This window comes from Dromaius novaehollandiae, chromosome 7 (genome assembly GCF_036370855.1).
Source record: "Dromaius novaehollandiae isolate bDroNov1 chromosome 7, bDroNov1.hap1, whole genome shotgun sequence".
NCBI classification, from domain to species: domain Eukaryota; kingdom Metazoa; phylum Chordata; class Aves; order Casuariiformes; family Dromaiidae; genus Dromaius; species Dromaius novaehollandiae.
Window position 1 is genome coordinate 26,687,637 of NC_088104.1, and position 22,310 is coordinate 26,709,946.

Consider the following 22,310-nt stretch of genomic DNA (forward strand, 5'->3'; position numbering starts at 1 on the left):
TATGAAACGGAGAATTGTTGGGAAGTACAGGGAATAGGATTGGATTGTCAGGGCACTTAATGTTCACCACTTCACTTCTGGGACCCAACCTAAAGCAACGAGATGGGCTTTCTTTCGAAAGAAATGAGTATCAGAGATTATGGTAGAGACAAACAAAGAGTCTCCTAGGAGCGCATACTACAAAATCACAACATACTGATATTCAATTATCAGGGGCAGCTCTATTAGAGAGAGTTGATCAGGAAACATCATCCCTAGAAGACATAGTATTGAGGAATGTAACAGAGCCATTTCAGACAACTGTGATATTGCTTCCATCATATACCAGTGGGACTTTGATCACACAAAACAGCAGTATCGAACATTGAAGATAAAATGGGAAAACACGATGCTTAACTTTATAACTCAGGTTAGAGGAATACATCACAGCTGCTATTGTAAAAGCTACAGCTTCTGTTTTCAGGGTTATTTTATACATGTGTGAAAATGTTTGTCTTTTGTGTACATCTTTAGCAACTTCTTTATAGAGTTCTACTGAGTACTTTGTACACGGTTGTCCAACAACAAGGATAACTGACAGCAGTCTAATGCTGAAACCTCTACCTTTAATTCACCCATCCCTCTGCCCAAGAAGTATTGCTGTGTAACATTACAGTAAAGAAGTGGTTAACTTAATAAGGGCTTAAAACTGTGGAGATGCAAATCTTACGTCTTATTCTTGTAAATCAGGAATATAAACATCAATCAGTTGAGCTTTCTACTTGCCTCATCTTTTCTGATTCTCTTCAAGACTCAATTGCAAAAAGGTATTTGGCAGTGCCTGGTAACCTTTGCACCAGGAGCTCTGTCTTTTGAGCACTGCAATTGGTTTTCCTGGCTATGATGACTGAAGATCCAGACAGTGTCGTCGTCTCATTGAGACTGTACAGCAACACCAATAGCTGAGGACATGGCAGCTTAGAGAACATTGGAAACATCAGTTTGAGTGATGTTCAGTGAGGCAACTCGCCCCAGAAATGCAGCAGTCCATGCATACACAAGTTGCAGCAAACAGGATCCTCTTTTGCACATAAAATCATAGGACAGAGCAGGCTAATACAACATCACCCTGTCTTTCAAATATCTTTGGACAACCATTTGACCACTTCCCCCCCAGACTACAGGATTAGCAGCAATGCAGAACAGACAAAGTTGCAAACACACCCTGGGATCTGCAGGGCAACAGAGCCGCAAGGTCTCCCCAAGTCTCCTAAGATGACCCGGGGAGTCAACAAAACAACATGGGCTATGGAGAAGAAATCTGTGTGACTGACAGCTCCATTGCAGAGCTGAGCCAGGATGTTGTCAAGGGATATTTCTTGCTGCCTTTCAAACACAGAATTTGGGCACAATTTGGCCTTGATCAAGGGAGTTCCCCTACCTCCCAGTAAGAAGGAGTACCACCAAACCTTCTACTAAGCTGCTTCTACCTCACTACATGTGTCTGAGTGCAACACCCTGGAGAGTAAAAAAATGTGCAAGTCAGGGCTGCTAGATGAGGTCCTAAGCATCTTGACTAGCATAAAATTCATTTTTAGAATTGAAAAAGATCCAGAGAGCAAAATCTCATTTAGGTGACGTAAGAATCTGTCTGCAAAACCCAGCATCACGTTCTGGTGGGTACTGACCATTTTACTGGGTGGCCAAGCCACCCCCTGTGCACCAAGACAGATCTCCAAACAGGCTCTGTATAACTCCAGTGTATGGGACAGGCCAAGGAGAAGCCATTTATGCAAACCAGCAGCCCTATGTGCATGATTTCAGTTTTACCTATTTTCTTTTCTCTTCTTTTTAAAATCTTAACAAGATTTTGTTTAAGTTCTTACATTCCAGCCAGCAAAAGCAACCCAGGTAGTTTCAGTTACCTGTATCTAATACCAGAATTCATACCTGAGCCTGAAAGGAACATCTTTGGTATTTCTACATGTGGTCTTAGTGCATTGGGGTAACCCCATCCACAGCTTGACACAAAGGACAAGTCAGCAATTACTCCAAAAAACGGAGAATTATAAAGATGGATAGTCCCTCACTACATACAAAAATCAGAATACTTGGCCTTGGCAGCCTGGAATTAACATGTCATTCTTTATCCTGGTCACCTTTTGCTCTTCTGTGGAAGAAAAACAAATTAAAGTAATAAGAATTAGAAAACTCACTTGGCTTGGAAGGCATTGTTGGTTCCCCTGTGGTCAAGGTCGTGACATAAGCATCCCACAATCAAAGCAAGGATTTCAATTTCAGTCAGAATCTCCTGAAATCCTGCTGTCTGAGAACACAAGAAATAGCAGCTGTAACTATCAGAAGCAGAAGGGATAAGTAATGTAGGTCTATTGAGCAACAGTCAACTTTGTTCTGATACCACGAACCTTTCAGTAAGGAGAAGATGAATGCTTTATTGTCATATTATATTCCCTGCAGTATGTTAGATGGTTAGCAGAATAGATAATGTCCTTGGAGTGATCTATTATTATCTCTCTGTTGCATTTCCAACATGCCATTTCCCCACTACCCAGGCACTGGAGGGGAAAAGAACTGAAAATAAAAACCAATAACTACACACTAAGACAGGAACTGGAATTTCATGAGAGCGCAATACAAAACAAAATTCATTTGATTTTGAAATTATCAAGAGAAGTCCTTTGACAGAGATTTCTTCAATCCTGAGGTGACCATCTTAGTCGATTCCTACTGTAGGAAACATTTGAGATGTGAAATCAGAAGACCTATAAAAGAGACCAGCTAAAATATATTTTATGTAACCATTACAATCTATTAAGAGATTTTTTCTCCAGGACACAGAAATTAGAAACAATGTGACAAGATTTGAGGAGATTTTGTCTCAAATGGTGTAATTCTGCTGCAGATATCTGCTTGAATTTGAGGGAACATTTTAAAATTTAATGTACTGAAATTGCCCATGACCAGCTCCAACCAGATATGCCCATGTGAATGGGGAGCTGATCCTAGAAACACTTTTTTTAATCGCTCTATTTCTCCTCCTAGATAGTTGCCACAGCAGTTTTTCTGCCAGAACTGCCTCATGCCAGAGAAGAGACACTACTGTTATTGATAATCTCAAGGATCTTGAGCAGAGTGTGTCTGGTGAGGTGCTGGAGCCTGTGTGAAATACCGCCTCACTGGTTTCAAGCATCTTACCCAGGACAGAAACAATCTGATTCTTCAACTTTTCATAAATGTAAGGTAGTACTGCCTGTAAAAATGAGTGACTGAGCTTTCTCTGACTGAGAAAGTCATATAACAACATTTCTCTTTCCACAGTGCCAGTCTCTGACCACACTCTTTAAATAGCAGCAAGATTTAGTTACTATGAAAGAAACATATAAAAGAAATACATAATACATTGGAAGACCAAGCCTAGACTGAACACTAGATTGTAAGAAATCCTGAATCCCACTGATTTTCAGTGGAGCATAATTTTACCCCCTGACGAAGAGAGGGTTAGGTGGTTCTAAGACAGTAAGCATCAGTGTTGCTTGATGTCCTCGCTCTCCTTTAGGAATGTCCAGCCCACTCAGGAATGCAAGTCAGTCCCTGAAATACCATGTGAAAACTCTGCTAGTGACCCTGAAGCCCATAAATTTCACTGCAATAAATTCATATTCAAATCCCAAATCCTCTGTTTCTCTAATCTACTCTGTGACTGTCAATATTTAGGCAGTATAGGGGGCCAAGATCCTCTAGGTGCTCAGGCATACATTTTAGTGGAAACTGAGGAAGTACAAGACTTGCTAGGAAAGCTTTACAACAGGACTCAAAAGTTCACATATCAAAAAAGATAATCAAAAATGAGGGCAAAAGGTTTCACTCATACAGAATCCATGCATGTACAGAGTGACCTAACTATTATGAAAGGGCTTTTCCTCATTTCTAGCTCCATTGCTTTTAAAATTTTAGTTTCAGTAACAGCTATACAGGCAGAGGAAATATATGAAAAACATGGTGTTTTCTGTTTTGATTTTTTAAATATTGCTGTCATATAACAAAGAATAATCAAGGTCTCTTAAAAAAAATTTTTTTTAAGTACTTGTAACTGACAACATGTCATGTGCCAAGTTTCATTCCAGAGAAAATGTTCATGGTTGAGTTATAAACCACTAAAAATAGAAGTTTTATAATAGAAAATTGTTGCTGTAATAAATGGTCCTTAGCATAAGACAAGCTTTTATTAAACCTGAGGATTCAACCTGTATTATAAACATAGAAAAATAGATTAAGGAATTTACTAACAGTAACAATATCTCAAGAATAACTTCAACATTTTATTTAATCAAAAATCTTGTCATGGAATATATATATATATAGAGAGAGAAATATAGTGTATTTCATTTAATAAAAAATATTTAATTTAGAAACAGTGTTACGGTAAGAGAATATCTTTTTTGTACATAATGCAAGAAAGGAGAAGATTATGTTTCCCCTTTTTTAAAATTTACACATAGAAAGAAAAAATACATAACGATAGACGATGGCGCAGTAGAATTTATTTTCACCAGGAAAGGAATGACCCATAACTCATGAGTGGCAGAGTCTCCAGTGAGTTATGGAGGTCATTCTTTCACGTGAGGAAATGAATTGCATTCATTATATCTCGCCTCACATTTATATGTTTTGCTGTTAGCACACCAGATGGGATTTTAATTTTATACTACTAACTTTTTTATTTTTACTTTTTAAAATAAGTATCTATATGAAGTGTGTCAGACAAAGGCACCAGTAACAAGCCAGCCAGGGCTTGATCCTGCGGTTTATTCTCGTCTGACGTTACTAATTCGCAGGAGCAGTCTTGCTTCAGTGCTTGTCTTTGGAATATTTGGGTGAGTCTGAAATAGAGAAGTATAGCTTGCAGGACTGCGCTAATAATTCTCCAGTGTCCATCTGGAGAGAGAAAATATATGTTTACACATATAGAAACCTGATACGGGAGTGAAACAGCTGGTTTAAGCTTTGTTGGATTTTTGTTGGTTGGCTTGTTCAACCCAGCTGAATTTTGCTATTGCTTTAAATGGGAGCTCAGCTGGGCCTTTAGAGGTTACCACAGTACAAATTAGACATCACTACATTACAGTAAGACCTGCTTTTCTCTTTTTTACGGATGAAAAACTGAGGCACATATTCACTATGATTGTTCATGCAAGAAAAAAAACCACAGTAAGAGCAATCCTTCTGCTATTAGTAGTTGCTTGACTATCACTTTTGTGTCTTTTTTCCCCAAGACCAGTCTTCCTATCTCTGGTAGTGACAGCAGCCAAAGCAGGTCACACACCCAACTTCATGCTTCTCTCACAAAAGACAGCAGCACAGCAGAGTAAGGCCTCCGATAACTTGAATACCGGCAGTGCCTGTGTCCAGCTGCCCACTTTAGAAGTCACTGTACCGCCGCCGCTGCGTTTGTCAGAGGTGCAGATACGAACGTGAGCTTGGCTCAAAAAGTCTAGCTCACCACCAACAGGATTTGTCCACGTACTGACTGCTAAGGGCATTCTGAAATTCTACTTTGCAACCCACAGTCAAAGCAGTTTAAGATTTAGGCCTACCAGGCCTGCTGTTGGCTGCTTAAGAAATTCTGAGAGGTTTTTCTTCTCTTTGCTGGCAGCCAATTTTGTCATCTCTAGGTGAGATGGGGCTGCCTGGTAGGAAGGAATGTTTCCCACCCAAACTAACGCCCTGCAGAAAACTTGGCCTCAGAGCTCCATCTAGAGGATGTTTTGCCTCACAAATCAGATTTGCAAAGCTGGCGGCCTGGAGCTATCTCACCTACTGAGAACACTTGACAGAAATGAGCATAGTTCCTAGTTAAACAATGTCTCCTGGCTTTGCTTTTACTCCTCAGAGTAAAAATCTTTTAAATTTATTATTATGTTAAAAAAGTGAAGATTATAAAACTTCAGTAATTACCCATGGCCACACAGTATCATGAGACTTCATTCAAGATCAACATTTGCAGAAGGCAGAAACAATTTTAATTCTGTTCAGCTGAACAACCTCACTCCCAAACAGTTTCTCTCTCTCTTATTTAACATGTCTGTTTGCTTTGCCTCATGGTAACTGATACAGCCTACTACATCTAGGTAAAGGCTCACAGCAGCTACCCCGTAGCTTGCAGGACAGACCTAGAACTGATGTCCTTTACCCGTTAGGTGACTTCATACCCTGTTTTTTCTTAACTGATATACACAGTTGTGTCACAGAGATGAGGCCAGACTGAGGAGGATAGGTGGGAATACACATTACAGATAGCTGTGCCCTACGAACATGCAACATGCCACGGGCTTAGTCTGAAGTCCATTTCAGTGGAAATATTTCAGTGAGCAACAGATGTAGCACCGATCTGCACTGCACTGCTAAGGGGACAGATTGCACAGCCTCCGCTGATAACCCCACTGTTGACAGTGTCCGAATGCTAGTCATGCTTCACAGACTGGCTAGTCATAAAAATTTAGAAATTCAGGGTTTAAAAATGAGGGAACAAGCACATGGTATCCCTTGCATCAGTAAGGCCCTTCCTTGGAAATTTCCACAGACTGAGGTGACTTCAAAACATAACTCCCCAGCAAGGGCAGCCCAGTGGTATTTTTATTGTCAACGAAATGCCAACTCCCAAATAATTTATAGAAAAGCTTGCTTCTCCTTCCATGTCTTTCTTGAGATGTGAGAACCTTAGCATTGTCCACTTGAGATCACATTAAACAAGTCAGAAGATTTGGATTTTATTCCTAGCTGTGTCACATGTTTCCTCTCTGTCCCTGGGAAAGGAAATATTCCAGTATTTGCAAATGCAGCCTTCATTTTTGGGTGCTTCCACTTGTTAGTCCCTCACAAAGAAATTCTGAGATTTTTTTTTAGTGACAAATACTCTTCTAACTGGAAAACCTAGGCTTATTTTTCACCCACTCTTTTTTTAGCATCTACTCACAAATATTAGGGTATTGCTTTCAAATCCCTAAAGCATTAAAAATTCATAGAAATTTTAAACAAAGAAAATCATCAAAAAGGGGAAAAAGCTTCAAAAGACTTTTCCACTTTTCACAAGATTAAAAAGAAATGTAAAAGTGTCACATCTTTTACTGACCCACAGGCACAAGCTCTAGACAGTTAAAGGCATCTGCCTGATAAGTGTGTGGAAACATGGAAAATGATGAATGAAGAGTTTTAAATCATGGCCATGCTGGTATTGGTAAGACTTTAAAGAATTGTTATACAACGAATTATGCCTTGGGGCAAAAGCAAATCTTTAAATCTATTTGCTTTTTTTACAGAATGTGTTTAAAATTATCAAGTCTTCATAAACTTTCATTTCAAACAAATGAAGAAATACCTACATAAATGCTATCATAAGACCTTTTAAAGACTCAATAGAAGACCAAACCCACCAAAATTGACATCAAAATTGAAAATTGAAGAAAAAAGAAAAAATTAGAATTTGAACTTCTATTTTTATCTGGAGATAAGGCAAAACCAAAATGAAAGTAAAGTATTGTGTGCACACAGCCATATTGCTTCTATCAAGCCATATGAACCAGAATCTTAAACGTTACAGGACGACCAGTCTTTTTATTGATACACTTACAGGAATTAACTAACCACCTACTAAATACGGATTCTTTCATGTGGTGAGGCTGCTGTCGTGTAGGGAGAGCGTAAGCGAGACAGAGCATAAAAGCACTGTTACTTTCAACAGGAGTTACTTTGCTGAGAGGAGATAAAGCTACTGATAGAGATAGATGTTAATAAAACCCAGCAGTGCTGTAGTGACCAGTGAAGACACAAGATTCACTCAGATGACTCTATTGGAAGATGATCTTAAAATGTTTTAAGGCAATACCTTCTACAACTATTTAGATGCTAGAAAAGAAAAGAAAGTAATAAATATCAACTTAAAAAATACTACTACTTCTGGGATTCTAATCTTCCATGTTTTTGTAGCTTCCAATTTAAGAGACTGAAATAAATGCCAAAACAAAGAGTTCCAAAAGAAAAACATTATTGTAAGATCAAGATGTATAATAACAAGCTCACTCCAAGACTGCCATCTGTTTTCAGTCACTTTAATGTGTCTGTGATATCACTGTCACTAAAACACCATAAAGTTTTGCCAAATATGTGCCGCCTTAAGTTGAATATCCTAATTCTGTGTGCCTTCCTATCGGAAATAAACGAATTTCATAATAACTAGGAAAGAAAACAAAGGTTGGAAAAACGTTCAGACAGGTAAGACAACGTGACAATAAAAGCTCTTATGGGATTGTGTCTGTAGCTGGATACTTACAGTTAACATTGCAAACATTAGCTGGCACACGTTGAAAGCATGCCTCCAGTTGTGGTACAAAACCATTCGATAATTCTTCCTAACTGTCAAAAGCCACCTACACAGTGTCTGAAATGAAAAGTACAAATTGCATCAGGGCTACTAAATGTGTACAAATGGACAGAGCAGTGCCAAGACAAAAGCAGCAGACATCTCTGCAGAGCAGATGGTTACCTCGTAGTCAATTTTAAATTTCTGAACCATTCCAAGTTCCATGAACATCCGGAGGGCTGCAGTAATCATGGCATCCACATCAAGTGAGAAGTCATCGAAATGGATATCATCGATGCCAAGCTCTGACACCAGAGGGATGTTTGCTGCCTGAAAATGCCAAAGGGAAAGGGAAACTTCTGATTTCAAACCTGGATCTTTTTTTCTTTGTCAGTCTCTTAAGAGAAACCTCCCATACCTCAGTTCTGACTGGCCAGCACATCCCCTGCTTCATCCGAATGCCGAGCAATAAAAGCCTTCCTCTGAGAAATACAAGCAGGCCAAGCAATAGAGCAGGGAAGCAGTGGGAAGGAGAAGAATCTGACATGAGCAGGAAATGTGCTTACCATCCCAAATGGAGCCCCTGCATAGTATTTAGACTGAGAGAGCTGACCACTTTACAGCTACTGCAGTAACACAATATATTCCAATGCAAATTACAATGTTCGAATGCAAGAAACATCTGGATAGCCAGCAGCTGTGAATTTTAATTGCTACCATTCAGAAATGCAAAGTAAATATACCACTCTGCAGAATTTCTCCATCCAAACGTCTTTACATCCGTAAGTATACAAGTGCCCTCTGCTTTACACTATTCACCAGACATTCATAGAACCAAAGAAAGAGTAATAAATGTCTAGCAGAAATACTTTTCAAAGTAATATAAAAATCATTTTAAAGATTCTGATCATTTCATAAGTAAATATACTATAGCAAAAGCCCTATATTTTACCTTGTCCATATAGCAGTGGATTTTTTTTCCCTGTTTGTAATAGAAGAGTGAGCATACAAAACCATTCAAATGAGTGTGCAAGCCTGCCTAATTAATACAGCTGTGCACACACATGGCCCAGTGGTAGCGTCTGTGGGAGCCAGACAGAGGTGCTGACAAGCCTCATGGGCTTCCCTGCCCTTCCTTGCATGTCGCCAGAGACGCCTCTCCGCTCCCAAGGGAGGGCAGGTGCAGGAGGCCGTATTTGCTGAAGGAGCATCTGCTCCTTGTCTCCTGCAGAGAGAGGTGACGGGTCAGGTACAAACCTCACACAGGGGCTGGACCCAGCCCACAGGCCATGAGCTGGACCATGCTGAATTCAACCTAAATGGACTTAGATGGTGTGGCACATCCAGCTAGTCTCTTGCACATAAAAACACCCATTTATTCATGCAGTTTTAAGTTCACCTTCACAATTACAGCTTCTGTACGACTACCTTATGGTTTCCTTTTTGAAAACTCATATTTTAAAATGGTATCCATAAATATGACAAGTCACTGACATGTAAAAATCTTTTTCTAGCCAAAGGAAAAGTGCCTTCGTGGTTATTACTTTACACTAGGATTAAGCTGGTTCAGTCATACCACGTAAGACAAGATGGTATAAGCCTGCCATAAAATAGTATTAATGTTGTAGTGTTAACTTATTTGCTATCTGGAAGGAAACTGTCTTTTTAGTTCGGTGCACAGCAAAGCATGCCAATACCACAAAAAAGTCATGGTGCTACCCCAGAGAGGTTAGCTGACACGAGAAATAAAACAAACCATTCAATCCAAGTGTCATCCCAGGACACAGCTGAAGCACTTCTGGAACCTGCAGGTGCAGAAGCAAGCCCCAGCTGCAGGCTCACTTTGGCTACGAGCGTATTTGTCCAGGTCAAACTGATTCAGCATCTTTTCGGAACAGTTACTGAAACCTCCTCAACAGTGCTAAATGATACCAACAGGAGTTACATTTAGTACCCCGTAACACTATGAAGAGTAAAAAGCTGTATGTTTGCTTCTGAGGTAAAGAGAAGAAAGAAAATGCTATTAGAGATGAAACAGAAACACTGGCCCAGCGACTCTGCTGTCTAGACCTTCACGGGTCTTACAAAAATTGTGACTTTTTTATCATTCAGTTATTCTTCAGGGCTTTTGGGGATACCCAAGATGCATACTAATATTTACTCTATGAGTACATTCATTATGTGTAGCAAATGCATTCTCTATAAAATGCCCTGACAGAAGAAACACATTTGCCCATTTTCCTTACCTGTTCCTTAGAACAAAGCCTAAAGAAAAAAGATTCTGAGACAGAAGTACTCAATTACAAGTAGATCTGCTTGAAATTGTTTTACCAAAAATATTTTACAAACCATCTGTGGCATTTTCATGAACTTTGAAGTGGGTAGGGGCTCTGATTAGAATTTTCATGTATGTTTTCGCCTCTTGAAGGAAAATGAGAACAGTTATTTTCCTTGCTATTTTGCACTGGAAACAAACACTTACCAACCTGTTACAATTCAAGGGAAAACACTCCAAGCAGTTGCTCAACTGCAATTGCTTTGCTCTTTGTCAAACAATGGAGAAATAACAATATATCCCAAATCTATTATAAACTGAACAACAGGATATTAACAAAGCAAGTCGAAAACAATTTCTTCCCATGTCAGTCTGAAACTTTTAAATATTTATGAGGTTTAACATTCCTAAATTTAACAGGAGTGCCATAATCCAAAATAACTGCTGAATTAATAGCCAGGAGATAACATTTGTATAAAAGAACCATTTGCTTTACAACAGCAATAAAGGAAACAACAGAATTATGAGTGTTGAGACTAATTTGAATGATGTTAAAAAAATGATATGTTGTGGGGCTGCAGCAATATTCTGGCTGCACCTGGCATTGTCTGTCCTCAGTTTCTTACATCAGAAATGCAGCAGTCCAGGGTTTATAGGAGAGCAGTCATTAAAACTTCATTTTTTTAATTACAAAGACATAAAAAATATTCATAATACAGAATATTAAAACATATCCACCCCTGAAATTTTGCTGCACTGCAGGAGAAATTCCACTGAATTTCTTAAAATAAACAGCAATAATAACAGTCTCTTCCTGGAAAACAGAGGGGATGAAAATACCAGGACAATAAGAGGAAGGGGCAGGCAATTAAAATTCAACTTATACTGAAATGATTTTTAAAGCACCCCCTGTGATTTAAGATCACTTAAAAGGCTTGCTTCCTTCTGAATGTTTTGAAGTTCAACTTCCTCTTTCTAAAAACAATTAAGAACATTACACACCAAAGTCTTTCTACCCTGCAGACCAAGTAATTTCAAGGCTCTTCATCCTTAAGGAAGATTCCCATGGCTTGTGTGAGCTTATTGTAAATTAAAGCCGGACTTGCCTCCTTTGGTCATGTCCCAGTACCCTCGGTATTAAAACAAAAATTTGTCTTGAAATGAGCCATGTAAAGAAGTTGGGGTTTATGAACTACAAACTCAGCAATTCCCAGGCTGCAGAACTATCTCACTATTTGTGGGCAGCTTGAGAAAGTGGATGTCATGGCCTCGAATGAGAGTGTGGGGAAGAGGGCTGGAGCTGCCCCATACTCGGGTGTCCGTGGGTCCAGGGCTGGGAGTGGGATGGACACAGGAAGGAGGGAAAGCGCCTTGTGCTCGATTCGTTATTGGAGACGGATTCTTATTTCCTCGTTGCTCTCTGCTAGCATGTGAATTGCTTTGCTGCCTGCTTGGTACATGTGGACAGCTGGGAGACAAGCGACTGCTTGAGCCTTATTAAACTTAGATTCGTGGTCACTGAAGGGCTTTATGTCATTAATGACCATCATACTTCAAATTACATAGAACAACAAAGTGGCTGCTACCAAATATGTAGTCCTGATTCTGGCTGCTCTCAGAGACAGCACATGGGAACAGATAAATCATGGTTCTAGTTCAGCATTAATAAGCCTCCGGGCGGCTGCAGATGCACAAAAACTAAGAAGGAAAAGTACAAAATCAGGCAGTCAAAGCTTTAGGAAAGCACTGGGAGGTGCTGGGAGGAAGTACTTCAATCAAAAGCTAATATTTGATGTTTACGTATCAGTACTGCTGAAGACAAGTATTTCACGTCATTCTTCAAAAGTATGCATAAAACATATGCTGTATAAAATGTTTCTTTATATTAGCATGGAACTAAATCCGAATAAAGATAAGAATTCATACTCTTTTTTTCTTCAGACAGCATGTGTATGTTTGTCTACAAATGTCAGAAAAGTGCAATATAATACATACACAGAGCTTTTTAAAATGTTCTTACTCTAAGGGCTGAATAAAGCAATCACTTGCAAGGAACAGCAATCAATCAACACAAGCAAAAGGGAAACTTCTGCTGCTCTTACTGGGCACATTTCCTGAACAAGAAAGATACAGGTTTTACATTTAGCTTGGTTAACGTTACTGCAAATAACTTTACTTGCAATTTCTGTCAGGTACTATGCCAGTAACTTCATGAGGGCCAATACTGCTATTCAGAAAATATATGCAAAACATACCATTACATGCTGCTCTCTTACATTCATTAATGCCGCGGAGAAAAACAAATCGTCTATAAATCAGTTTATAGTTATAAACAATACAAGAATGATCCTTTGAGATGGCTGAAAGGAAAAGGGGGCAAACTTCCTGTCTTGAATAATTCGTAAATTGTAGCTGCCATCAGCTCCTGACAGGTGTCTTTCTATTTTAGGATTTGGAAACACATTACCAGTCCTTCTTTATTCAAAAAACACTACATTCTCCTATTTGGTATGCTCCCCTTCTTTCACATCCACATCACACAGAGCTGTTCTATAACAATAACTTCCCCTACAGAATATGGTCTGCTTGCTACATAGCCCTATGGACAATAACGTTCGAATAGTTAACAACATCTCCTAAGCAGAAAATACTGCTGGCCAGACAGAAAAAAACAGCAAGAAACCTGAATATATATAACAAATACACAGATATCCCATGAAATACATATGCCAACGTATCAAAAGAATGGCAAAATGATATGGTATTCCACTTAACTCCCAGGGGCTCTGTTTGAGCCGGACTCCATCCACTGTGATTTCAATAGAGGATCAAGACCTGATCTCATGCATACTTTATGTTGGTGAATTATTTTCAGGTGAAAAGTTAAACAATGAACCTGGACCTTCAGACAATAGGACTTGCACAAAAAAGTAATAAACTTCTTTCAACTTAAAGCTTTCTAGGCTGAGTATTTCTCTGCCTTGAGTCTCTCTCAGAAGATTAGGAACTGAAAATCCTTAAAGCCTGATTATCAAAAACTGCACAGAAACCATCAAAGTGAAGAATATTTAAATGTGATGCATTCTTTATCTCACACTATCTTCTATCAAATCATACTGGAGACAGTAATTGCTGATGGCACACGTGTTTATTTGTAAGGGGTTCCTTTTACGTGTAAAGGCCTCTAAAAATATTTACTTATATTTATATCTTCAAGCATCTTTTAAAATATATTTCTTCATAATCAGCTACTGTTATTAGCAGTAGTGGACATATTTTGCACTTATTCACAGCCATGCAGGACCAAAGCTTTTATCTCCCAGGGTCTGACACATTTCTTACTCTCTCCAAAGAGTAAGAGTTAAATGTTTCAGCTCAGGGACATTTTAATGCCCAGAGCAGCATGGGTTTTAAAGGCCTCCATCTGTTACTGCAGGCTGTGGACGGCATATCGCTGCCCTTCACAATGCTGAGTCAGCATGTCTTTTCCAGTGACCAGCCACAGCAGAAGTAGGACAGTGGCATTTCAAGGGAACTTTATAATATTGACCAAAAAGGGAAGTGGGTGTGGTGAAAACTCAAAGTGTATACATGCATTCTCCTCTGGGCTGCAATTCTATTGACTTCTTAATAGGATTATCACAGTAACATTGCTTTCTTCTAGAGTGAAAATAATGACTTATTTGCCCTTCAACGACTTCCATCAAATTTTGATTCTCTGAATGAGGTCACAGTATGAAGGGATAATTCAAGTAACTGGAACTGGAGAGTGGAATGAAATAGGAGCCGGGCTTTGGCATAAGTTGAAGGCAGATGGATGAAAACAGGATATGAAGAGACCTCACCCTCCCATGCACACGACTGCCATCAGATCTACTAGATCCCTCTTTCTGCATCCCAGACTGTGTCAAGGTTTTATCCAACAACTGCTCAGAACTCAAAGACATCAGCAGTCCGTGGAACAGCATTTACAGACTTTAAGTCCCTCCAGAGTAAACCAGCAGATAAGCAGAGTTACAATTGTGTAACTGAATGCCTAAGCTCTCCCCAAAGTCCCATGGTAGGTAACTGAGCCCTTTACTGGAAAAGGTCGTTCACTGCTTTATAACAAAATTTCACATCTGTAAACTGAGAATAATGCTACTCTTGCATACAACTTTGAAACCTGCAGATGAAGTATGTGTATGTTTGGGTATACTACCTCATCCTCAGCTAGCAAATTAATAGTGTAGCATGTAATTTAGACATGAAGAGTGGAACAAAAAGTTGCATGTAGTCTTGTTTCAAAAAGTTATGTTTTGTTAATGGTTAAACTGAATATAATTGCCATTTAGCATGAATACTGGTATTTGCTTTAATTAAAAGAAAAGCCTCATGCCATTAAGAAAGCTATTCGTTCAGCTCCTTCTATAAGAACGAGAAAAGTCATTAAGCAATATATCACCTATCAATTATAGCATTTAGGTATTTTTTTGATTATCATGCACTGGGGGCCTGGGACAAAAATACAGTACTTACTTTTTGCTTTTGGCATAAAACTATGTGTGTACGAGAAAAGGATTTGCCTTTTCATAATTTTATTTTTTAAATGGCAAGGGAAGATATGTCATTACAGCATTTCACATGCTGTTTCCAAAGGTAGCCCAGAACTGTAGTTAAAAAGCTGAAAGTATCTTAAATGTTCCTGATCAGTTAATCAATCTTTTCTGAACATGCCACTTTTTCAAAATGGGACCCATGAAAAGGAATAATAAATTTCACAGGCTACTAAGATAAAAATATTACATTTAAAATTTTGTTACAAACTATAATAGAAAAGGCACAAAATACATTATTTATGTTGCTAAAAATCAATCCTTAGTGCTAAAGTTGTTTCCTAGTACATAGGAACAAAATATATGGCAGCCTATAAAAGGAACAAGAAAATTCCATTTTAAAAGAACAGAGACATAAAATAAAAGCAATTAATGGTCTGAGCATCTATTATTCTTAAGGCCAAAGTACATAGCTGTGGCAGCTCAGGACCGGAGTTTTACAGGGCATGCACTTTCTAAGCAATGATCTCCCTAGGCACACAGGGGAGTCTTCATGGTCTTTTGGCTTGTTTTTGTAGGTAATTAGGAAATAACCAGTATGTCACATACTATAGAGTAACAACTGTTGAATTTTTTATGACTATTGGTGAGGATAAGCAGCTCATACAAAAGCTCATTCAGTCTCTGTCCCAGAATTTTAAATAGATAGAAGCAGCAAACCTAGGTCAAATCTTTCTTCAAGGTACAAAACAGGCGTTAGGCATACAGGCTGCCATTTCCCACAACAGGTTTACTTGGTTTCGGTCAGCAGAAAGTCAACTTCGCTGCTCCCATGAAGAGCAGAGTGGGTAGTGAGGACGGACTCCCTCATGCCTGTAAATTTGGGAGGGAGAAGGGTGAGGAATATAAGGCAATCTTCTCCTCCTCCAAAAGACCTAGGAACAGGGAGGAAGGGTCCTAGGAGACCCAGAAGAGGAAAAAGCAGATTAAAGAACAAGGTCAGGATTCCCCTCAAAGAGAACATAATGTGAGGGAGAGGGGAGGAACCGGCTCTTTGGTGGGAAACAGCCCAATTCTCAGAAGCAGACGCAGTGTGTGAGAGTTTGCGAGAGACAGAAAAAAGTGAAGGCGTCACAAAGAAGAGAAAACTTAAAAAAAAAAAATAATTAAAAAAAACCACACCACAGGTATCAGAATCATGTGCGTGCTGGTATTACACTGTGTTTTCTGTCCTAATGCACGTCAGCAGCATTGACTGCACAGATGCCTTGCGATGACCCTCAGCATCACGGACCTTTGCTGGCCTGGCCCAGGGCAGAGCCAGCTAGCCCGATGCTGCCGTCGCAGCTGGGCCCTGGGGTGCTGGAAGGGCACGCAGCAGAGACACTGGATGAAGTTCCTGCTGGCCACCAACGCTTTCTCTCTAAGCACTTGTGACAAATCAGGCTGGCAGAGCAGTGACAGGTACAGAAAGTTATGCAAATATACGAGTGGGCTACTGCTGCACTGGGGAGAAAGTCCTATTTCAGATGTGCTAGAGGGCAGACAATAAATAATATTGAAAACACCTGCAAACTTAGAACATACATTTACAGAAAAGCTACAGAGAACCTAGCAATGGTTCCATATGCTTGCAATATGTTTTATCTTTGTCTTTTTCTTCTTAGTTTTCATCAAATTTCAGTTGCAGATTAAAAAAAAAAAAATACACCCCTCCTATTCTGAATCAATAAATCACTCCCTAGACACACAGGGCAGGGCTGCCCGACCCAGCTTTCTTAAAACAAAACAACCAACCAACCCCAGCGCCTCATCCTGTTACAGCTTTAGCAAGCCGGGAAGGTTTTCCCTGTGCAAGGCTTCCCAGGAGCTGACTGCGAGCACCGCAGTGACACAAAGCCGTAAACCCCTCTCCTCTCTCCTTCCTCTAGAGCATCCCTCCGTCTGCACAGAGCACGCCAACACGGCATGTCCTAACACCAACCTGTAGAGCACAGAGCTCTATTTCACGTGTGACTGACAGCCTAATCACAACATTTTTTCTGAGAATTTGTACAATTTACAGATCCTGCTCTTTCAATAAAAACAATCCGTACTTAGCCTTATATTTATGTAGCTCTTTTCTTACTAACTATACTCCACTACCTTTATAAATTTTCTTTAAACAAAAGAAGTTGCTTTTATCTACCACTACAATACTTTGAGGTGGAAGGCTGCAACTACCTTGCAACACAACTTAAATACTTGTTTCTTGCTGTTCTTGGGGTTCTTCATGAAGGTCTTATAAGTATGCGCTAAATGGCCCCTATCACAATACACTTATGCTATTTAACTGGTCTTAACTGCTCCTTTTCTCCTACCCTTTACACTACAGTCTTCCTCTCCTTATTGTTTCTTTTCTTTTAGCTCTTCCTTGGAGATGCTCATTAACAGACTGAAAAACAGCTAATCAGCAGTAAAAAATAAACATTTTTTACCCAGAGATTTTCACTAGATACCTTGGCTCTGCCAAATTAAGTTCAAATATACTGTCTCATCCTATAGTATTTTAGTCAGGCAGAGATTTAATCTGATGCCATTTTGCTGCAGCAGAATTCTTTCATAATTCTTTCAGCAGTGTTTGTTTGCCCCTTTACTTGTGAAGATTCTTCCTTCGCTCTCCTGTGTATGACTGTCCCAATGAACTGGCAAGCTGGCAAAAGTCCATATGGTGATGGATACTCCCTTCACTCATTTTAATCAAATGGCAGTGCCAGAACTCAACTGTCTCTGTTTACTACTAAAAATCTCTTTCACAGTGATGCAACCTAAAGATGATTTCAAACCAAACCCAGTAATTTATATATTCTCCTTGCTATGCCTTCAGTTATTTCTTTTATAAAGTTTGCTCCCACCCAGAACAACTTTTACATTTAGCTGATCCTGTATAGTCATAATTCTGTTTTATGGCGGCAGTCCGTTTCCATGGATATCACTGGGTGCCTCACATTCCATTCCCTGAGGAATTAAACTAGAAGAAAACAACTTACTAAAATTTCAGAAGAGTGAGTTAATCCTACATATTGTGCCTAGCGATATGGGATAACCAAATTATACACAATATAAACACAGGATTAAAACTTTTAGTTTTGCAGTTTCCATTTACATGGCCAAACTGTTTCTGGCATGCCACAAATATTACAGACTCCGTCTGAGCAATGTAAAAGACAAGCTGGATTCAGTAAAAAGTAGTTTCTCAGAAGATTCTTACAAGTTAATCTGAGGACCTATTATCACCTATTGCATTAGTTACTAACATTGCATGTCTAGATAGCAGCAACAGTAGAAGAAGTTTCTTCTCTCATAGACAGAGGCGAAGACACGCCAAACAGGGAGAGAAGGCAAACACTTTGTCCCGGACCGCTTTGAGGTAACTGCCAGAGAGGCATGGTCTAATGGGAAATGGCCACCATCTCCCGCTAGGGACAGAAACTTCTGATTTGAACTGGTAGTTTTTCAGGGAAAGGACTGTCTCTATTAGCTGCCTCTATTGCACCTAGCACAACAGCATTTCTGGAGCTCAGCTACATGAAAACTCTTTCACACCACCTAAAATACTCTATTTCCAGGTTTGTTCTACCCTATTTAAAATTACACTAAGGTTATTTTTCAAGAGGAAACACTGGCCTGAAATAAGAATGGAAATGTTGCATCCTGAGAACTTTGAAACATAACGCATGGACCTTTATTTTACAGATCTTTCCTAATAAAAACAGTTCAGTACATTCAAATTGCAGTTTCACCAAGAGTTTTCATCGACTGGAAGTGCTTTTACTGATAAATAGAGTCTTTGACTGAAAAGATTCACCCAGTATAACTTCAGGTGCTACTGCAACCCAGATAACAACAGACTGGATTCAAGGAAGGGCCTAACGCCATTTATCTCAGGAACGGTGCCAGTAAAAAGAGGCTAATGCACTCAGAGGGCGCAGTGCAGGGGCTTTCCCTTGCTGTGTGCTATAAACAAAGGGTTTGATACACAGATAAGTCACAGTGTCAGCCAAGGAGGTATGAATTTCAGGCAGTGCCTCCAGTGAAGAGGTCTGTCTGTCTGTCTGACACTGCTTTAGGGACACTGAGGATTGTTAATACTTGGCACAAATACCTGAGCTACGACAGAGAGGGATGGAGAGAGAGAGAAGTAGGACAGATGCCTTAATGTGCAAATAGAAATTAGCCCCTGTGCTACACAGCGTCCAGCCCTGAGGACGCTCGTGAGGGTGTCCCCGAGGTGGCTGCCTGCTCCCACCGACCAGCTCCGCTGGTGGCTTGCCGTGTCCCTGCTGCGGTCACGCACGTTGCACCACCCCCGCAGCAACAGGTAAAGTGCAGACCACAAGTGGATATCTGAATTTAGTTTAACAGCAGCATTTACGAAGGCCGAAAGCCATTTCTTTTTTGCCCATAAGCTTGTTGTATGCCTGGGATATAACATGTGCACTGCCGCTCATGGCAGCACAAGAAGTGGAGTCAGTTATGTTGCATTTAAGCACACCAAGTGCAGCAGTACATGTGCAGGGGGGGATCACAAAGGCACAGGAAAACAATGTTCTCTGATGCTCTCAGCTGTTTTTTTGTGTTCAAATCTTGGTATAGCTTGCTGCAAAGCAAAAGATGATGGAACGCTTCACGGAAATGGTCTCATAAAATATTCAGTTTCCTGTTTTTGCCTGGGGTGCAATCTGTACAATTTCCATACAGTTGGTGCAAGAAAGAGAAGTGCTAAAGTCTATTTCTCACACGCTTAAAGTGTTTACAATTTAAGACTAAAAAATGCAGAACTACTGACATAATTTTTCCCTTAGAAAATACATTCACTCTGCCTGGGATTTTACCAGAAGGAAAAGATGCAATTCCATGAGCTCTGAGGACTAAAACAATTCGGATTTCTCCCAGGCAGGTAATGAAGCAATGTCATAAATAACACCTACAAAAGTTGCAATCACAAGTATTCTTTACATAATGTATACTGAACCAGTTCTGTTCGGATGACACAGGCCCATACAGCCCCAAATATGAACTGATCCAGAAAACAACTGCACACTCTTGTAATTTTTTCCTTCAGACAATCCCAACAGAGCCTAAATTAATACCCCACAGGAGCACAGTCACTCACATGCCGGTGTGCAGGAAGAGGTCTTGCAGCACTGCCTCAGTCTGAATCACCTGATGGAGGACTGCAAAAAAACTGCCGGATAGGGGACTGCGAGCTTAACAGGGCTGGACCGGGGAGGCTGTTTCTCCCGAGCCTCTTCTCAGTTACCTGTGCAAATGGAGCACACTGCCACGGCTGCTAACATATTCTAGTACACGCACACACACAGACGTTACGATGGTGTGAAATTGCACTGGTATTACCTTTTGCAGGATTTTACAGCTTAGCAGAAATACTGCTCAGCAATCTGCCTTAAAGTGGAGCAAGGATGGCACCCAGTGGCCAAACGGATTCATCTCACACAAACATTTCTCATGTATTTCCATTCCTCACCTTCCAGAGCTGTTTCATCAGAAAAATGTTCTAGCTCTAACACAAACTGCTCAGTAATGTCCAAAACCTTTAAAGGATAACGTCTTGTTCATTTAGGGGACATTTGTATTCATTTTTGCAAAACTTGTTGAAAAAAAAATGCCTACAGAAATATTGCCATTAATAATGTAAAATCATAACCGTAAGCGTTTATGATAAACAACTGTTTGCAGCCAAAACACTGTATATAGCCAGAAAGAGACTGTTAAGAAAGAAAAGTATTTTGTCTTTTCATACTGCATATGCTGGGGAAACAATAGCTTTTCTCCTGGTTTTATAACCAGTACCATTATTAAGGAATTTGTTTAATTTTTAAAATAATGTTGATAATATTAATGCCAGTCTTAAAATTTCTATCCAAATAAAGTTTGGTTTAAAAAAAACAAACTTTTTTTTTTTTTAACACAAAATTCCCAGCTGTAACTTTCAATCTTTTAGGCCTACAAAACAAATCCAAGCACAGCTCAATAAATATGTTTTAAAATGTGAAATAACATACTGTTTTGCTGCATTGCTTTGAATAATTCTTTTCTTTCACAGGTTAAATTAAATAGTAAAATGGTCTTACTAGGCCAGCTTGGGAATAAGGTGCTCTGAACACTGGGCTGGTACAAACACAGCTAGCCCCAGGGATGTCAATTAACTGTCTGGGGAATAAATTGCTGCTTATTGACACTGACAGACTGTCAATCACAACAGACCCATAATGAAGTCTTCCTAAAGTACCATCATTCTCCAAGACTCCAATTTTTTTTAATTATTCTAATCCAACTTAAGTGCGCAAGTCTTTGTCAGATACATTTTTCTTCCCGTTTGAAAACCCTTCCCCATGTAAATACCCCAGTCTGGGACTGACTGAAGCATACTACTTTATCATTTGACAAGTGTTGATTTTTTTTTAAACCATTCATCAGATACTGCTCAGGTTTGCATGTCATTTTAAATGTATTCTATGCCTTATCGCTTTTTGCATGGTCGTTGGTTGAATGCCGCAGCAACACTGAACTGTATTTATTCTTCAGCGCTTTCCAGCTGACAGAAGACTCTTGTACAGTATGATGACCGATCAGATTGAAGGACAGACAATAGGTCTGTGGGATAATGAATCATTTCACCTTCGATTATGAACAGTGCTACACCCCCAGTGACTGCTGTTTCTAATTTTTTTCTAAGCATTCTCAAGTCCTGGAGGAACTGTGCTTTTGGTATGAGAACAGATGCAACGAATAAGAAACTTCCCATGTAAATAACAGCATAAAATATAGTGTTTGAGAGCAGCAAAAGAATAGCACTTACTGTCTTTTTTTCATCTGGGTAAATTAATAACCATAACTGTTTTATTACTTGCTCCTCTGCTGAAAATTTCTGTTGTTAAAGTAGCACTACATTAGTGTGCATAATTACTAAGAAACTGAAAAACAGCCACTATTAAAAGCAGTAAGTCAGTAATATTTTAGACTATTTAGAATGGTTTTAAGAGTGTAAAAGGATATTACAGTACAGCACAGATGCTTTGAATTTTATTACAATCTAAACCAAATAGAATATATTTCAGCTTTGAGAAGTGAAGAATGCTTT

At 39.4% G+C, this 22,310-nt stretch overlaps 1 protein-coding gene across 2 annotated transcripts in view; it reads right to left on the minus strand.

Annotated features, from left to right (window-relative positions):
• PDE11A (phosphodiesterase 11A) overlaps window positions 1–22,310 on the minus strand; it is a 144,859-nt gene that overhangs the window by 28,721 nt on the left and 93,828 nt on the right. For both annotated transcript variants that reach the window (XM_064515014.1, XM_064515016.1), the window contains 3 exons: window positions 8,540–8,686; window positions 8,327–8,434; window positions 2,196–2,305 (listed from right to left, as the gene is read on the minus strand). In XM_064515014.1, coding sequence (XP_064371084.1) covers window positions 2,196–2,305; window positions 8,327–8,434; window positions 8,540–8,686 — 365 coding nt within the window. The remainder of the gene's footprint in view (window positions 1–2,195; window positions 2,306–8,326; window positions 8,435–8,539; window positions 8,687–22,310) is intronic.